The sequence below is a fragment of the Penaeus vannamei genome, chromosome 8 (genome assembly GCF_042767895.1).
Source record: "Penaeus vannamei isolate JL-2024 chromosome 8, ASM4276789v1, whole genome shotgun sequence".
Taxonomy (NCBI): Eukaryota; Metazoa; Arthropoda; class Malacostraca; order Decapoda; family Penaeidae; genus Penaeus; species Penaeus vannamei.
Window position 1 is genome coordinate 36,224,984 of NC_091556.1, and position 5,000 is coordinate 36,229,983.

The 5,000-nt window shown below is 40.4% G+C and overlaps 1 protein-coding gene across 1 annotated transcript in view; it reads left to right on the forward strand.

Annotated features, from left to right (window-relative positions):
- Set2 (SET domain containing 2) overlaps positions 1-5,000 on the forward strand; it is a gene marked incomplete in the record, with an annotated part of 26,590 nt that overhangs the window by 684 nt on the left and 20,906 nt on the right. Inside the window, 1 exon segment of the mRNA XM_070124622.1 lies at positions 2,378-5,000. This exon segment is cut by the window's right edge and continues 341 nt beyond it. Coding sequence (XP_069980723.1) covers positions 2,436-5,000 — 2,565 coding nt within the window.

The following is a 5,000-nucleotide window of genomic DNA, read 5'->3' on the forward strand; positions in this document are numbered from 1 at the left end:
TTCCTCTGCCTGCCCATGTCATACCTCCTTGCTGTAGGTTAGGGACTGTGATAGCTGCTTCCCTTGGCATTGAACAAAGGTCTGTGACATACCCTCTTCTGTGTATGTTGGAGGGAACTTTTTATCCTGAAGTTTGAGGGTGACTTGACAACATGCAGCTTAGCAGAGGATAATTTGCTTGTTGTTTTTTTCCCTATACTTACAGTGTTCATTGTTTTTCTTACCATGTGCTCACTCAGGATGATAAGTTTTGCACATCTTATATAATGATGCAGATTTATCTTAGATTAAACTAATCTAAAGTACTAAGATATTGCAATGGACTATTCATAAACATTGTATATGCTTGTTATATCTCCAAGATTATTGGCTTCAAACTAATTAAGATTTCCATTGATTTCACTAAGTGTGAATTATTTGCTAAAGTTACCTGCACAGAAATCAAATACCGAATATTAAAGAATGACCCGAGTCAGTTGATATGCTGGTGCACTGGTAGTATTGATATATATTGATGATGCCACTGCATGTTGATTGCAACATCAGACTAATAGTATTTGAAAAAAGGAAAGCTCATATTTTACTTAGTATAATCTCTTAGTTCATAAGTGACCATGTTTATGTATAGGGGAAAAAAATTGAAAAGGTGAATTGGAAAGTTTAATGATTTTGTGGCATATTGGTATGTGGTTTTCCAAGAAGGAAGTTTTTATACTACATGGAGCAGAGGAAGAATAATGCTATTTAATTTCCTTGGATCCAAATCATCAAAAAATTTCTGGATAGATATTTAAAAGACGTCCTCACATTTGCCACTGGCCAGCAGTCTCAGAACCTGGTGGTACTCTGCAGAGGCCAGTAAATCTCCACCAAGTATACTCTGGTGATTTTGAGCTTCTACATCTTGGTGATTTGTCATTAATTAAGAAACCAGTCTAAAATATTTTATGAATATGGATGATCTTGATAACTTGAAGTGCAAAGTGTGGATTGCATGATATTGTGCCTCCATTGTACTAGACTTAATTGTAGGTCATCTTTCACAGATCCCAGCATGGTTCAGGTGAATTTAGGTAGACTACAACCAGTTTAATTGCACAGAAAAAAATAATCAAAGCTGCTGTAGGTTTATTTCAAATGTTTACCAGTTCCAAGTATAGTGTTAGGAGAATTTTGTTCTTTTTTTTTATCTAAGTGGGACTTAGGTATGGATGGAAGATGACTGAAATCACAACAAGAAGTAAATTAAACGGAGTTAAAGGTATTGAAACCTATTTGTAGATTAATTGTGAGCCAAAAGTTAGTATTATTGCATGAAGAGATTGTCCTGCCTTCCATGCCATTGTTGCTCTGGCAGAGACCAACAAATCTCCAATATGTATTCAGGGAAAGTAGAGCTTGCTTTTAGACTTCATTACACAGTAAATCAAGGAGTCCTACAAGCTGTCATGCAGGTCTTTTTTGGTAATTACCATCTTTGTAGTGTATATCAAGAGGTTTATTTTGATTTCTCTCAGTGTACAAATTTTAGTAAACAGATCAGTTTCTTTCTGTATATCTGATGGTTGGTTAGCTTATTTATTGTCAAAGATATTGAGAGCTTCATGTTTTTTAAATTTTAATGATAAAAATGTGTAGTAATACATATGAAGATCCTGTAGAAGAGATATTATGAAGTGATTATGTTTGGTGTTTTTTAGTGTCTGTTGCAGTTTTTATTTCAAAGGCAATTACTTTTTGTCTTACAAGGATTTCATTTTGGTATGAAAGTGAAAAATAATCTGGAATGTTTTTCTCTTCTCCTTTTATTTTTTTTTTGGTTAATCTTTATGTTATAGACTCGCTAAGTTAGGGCTAAATGAATATGATATTCTTGTAAAGGGCAAATAGTTGCAGTCCTTGCTACAAGAAATAATCTGCAGACACAAATGGTAATGCCACTGATGAAGGTCAAAGATTGCGGAAAAGGCTGCTCTCAACCTAAGTCCACTCGAAGCTCTTGAGTTTCAGCTCAATCTTACTGTGCATACTGATGTAAAGACAATGCTTCCCAGGAGGGGTGTTGGGGGGGTATAGCCCCTCATCAACCCTCCCCCCTGGGCACTTGCAGTCACGGCAACTTAGAGTGATAAATAAATTTTGTGGCGTGGAGTTGAGGACTTAGTCTCTGCCAAGTGTGTCCATACTCTTTTCAGGAGTAGAGAAGTGAAATTGATGAAATTGCTGTAAATTGTTTCTTAAATGTCTCTTCTGAAGATTTTTTTATATTACAGTTTTTAACTCCATAAGTTTTTGTGTATTTTTTTTGTACTTTTGGGTATATTGGATTTCATTTTAATATATACATGACGTTAATTCTTGATTTATCTTTCTGAAGGTTAAGGAAGGGCACACATGGTGAGATTCCTGCGGTTGATGGCTTTGTGCTAGAAGCCATGATGAATGGGGAGGCAGGGGATGGCAACGTCCCTGTCCGGCGCTCCTCGAGAGCTCGCAAACCAAATTCAAGATTTGCGGATGATGAGCTGGACGGATGCTTCAAGAAGATCGTTACTGGACTAGCCACGCCCGAGGCTTCCTCCACTGCCACTTCTCCTTCACCAGTAGGTCGCCCAAGGAAAGGAGCGAAGAAGAGGGAGAGTCGGAGTGAAGATTCCCTGGAAGGTGAGGAGGATAGGCTGGAGAAGACTCTAGATCCCCAGACAGATGCACCCTTGTCAGTGGGCCATGTTGAACATCCCTTGAAGAAAGATCAGCATGATGTGCAGGAATCAGAGGACCATGGTCTTGTTAATGGGCTGGAAATAGACTCTGAGAGTGAGAAAAGAGAGAAAAGTGAGAAAAACAGTAAGAGCAACATTAGGAAGGAGGATGGGGAAGAGGTACCAATCAAGGATGTCAAGAAGCGGGGCAGGAGAAAGGGGAAGAGCAGGAGTGGAAGTGGAGAAAGGGAAGACAACACCCAAACTGCCATTGAGGAAAGAGACCCGGCGAGTGTGGACAAGGGATGTATGGAACGGTTGGCAGGCGAGGGACTGGTATCAGTAGATGAGGATAGTGTTGATTGCAGACTAGGACACGAAGGGCCTAGTGATAAAACCTCAAGTACTGGGGTGGATAGTGTCCAAGGGAAAGGTGGGAATGTTAGTTTATGTGACAGTAGTGATAGTAAACCTGTAATAGAAAACCAAAGTAAATTTGAAATTGCTACATTAAGGAGTGATGAGAAAGTGGCAAGTGGAAGTGTTCCAGAGAGTATTGACAAAATGGAACTTATGGAAGTTACTGTAGATAGAACTAAGTGTGAACCAAAAGAAAATGATCATTTGTGTGTTAAAGATAAAGCGAATGAAAGCCTAGTAAACGGTGATGTAGTACCAGAAGAGTGTTCACAAATTTCACCTAAAATCCACGCAAGTGTAGGTTCAAAACATTTATCATGTCCTGTTGATATATCTCATGATAAAGTCACCCAAATCAGTGTAAATAATCCAGATGTTCAAGACCCCAGGCTTCAGGATAGCAGTCCATCTTTGTTGGGTGCTGAAGAGGATGCCAGGATAGAAGTTGGCAGAGAGAGCAAAGTGGCTGAGCTGAAAGTGGGGAAGGCAACCAAATCTCAGCGAGGAAGGAAGAGACTGATTCATCAGGACAGCACAGACTCCACAGACAGTGATAGTTCCTTACCGTCCAGACGAAGGGGCCGCAGCTCCAACCAGATCCCAAAAGAAGGTTTAGGTAAAGGGCTTGTTAGTGCCACTGTGCCAGAAAAGAAAGCAAGAGAGACAAGTGTAGTGGTGCCTGAACCTTCAGGCAAGCACAGTAGTGAGGCAGTTTTAAATCCTTGTGAAAGTTCCTCTTCTGTCATGGATGACAGATTAAAACAAGATCCCAAAGAAAAATGTGATGATGAGGTTGAGAGGAGACCAAAGGTCAAGAGGAGTAGGAGTAGTGATGATGATAAAAACAAGGAGAAAGATTCTGAAGTTCTGAACCTGGAATCCTCAGCCATAGGCTCCCCTAAGTCAAAGAAGAGAAGAGAAGTTGTTGGAAGTTCTTCCAGTTCTCAGACCTCGGAAGATGATGACAGCCAGAAGCGGAAGCGAATGGATGAGATCAAGGATGTACATGATGTCAGCAAAAAGAGAAAAAGAACAGAGAAGGAACTGGAAGTGCCAAAGGACAATGTGCCAAATGTGGAGAAAGCAAGCGAGAGCATGAATTGTGCTTCAGTGAGGGTGACAACTGATAAAGTCTTGTCTCCTTGTGTTGCTGACATACCTCTCCCCTTGCTTGCCAATCCTCAAGTTGGTGCTCCCAAGAAGGGTGGAGCTCAGTCAGTAGAAGCAGACAGTCTGGGTGAGAGTTCTAAGGTTGGTAAAAGTCAGACAAAGAGAACCACTGGTACATCTATAGGTGCTGATTCAAAATCCATTGTGAAAGACATAGATAGCTCAGGAAGTGGCGCTTCGAGCAAACAGATGTTGGGGAAGGATGAAATAGAATCATCTTCTGAAGGCAAGGAATCTAGCTCTTCCACAAAAAATGACACCTCTAACTCTTCATCAAAAGAGGATGCCAAAGGCTCCAAGATGAAGTCCGATCTCAATTCTGGGTGTGAATTGCTGAAACAGCCCAAAACTGAGGAAGCACTACCCAGGAATATTGCAGTGTCTCGCACTTTGCGTTCGGCAAGCAATTCTCCATCAAGGATCTCCAAGAGAATGAAGAAGAGTGAGGAGCAACTGAGAACTTCTTCATCAGATAGTGATAGTAAATGTAAGGAAGAAATAACAAATACTGAATTGTACAAATATTCTGTGAAGGGTTCAGATTCAGAGTCACAAAATGCTCCTGCTGATGAGAGGAAAGTAACAAAGGGGAAAAGCAAAGAAAAACCTGAAAGCTCTACTGAGGAAGAAGTAACAGTGAAGTCTGAAGAACAAGATGAGTGCAAGCCAGGGGAAGATCACACGAGAACCCAGGTCAGTGAGGATAAG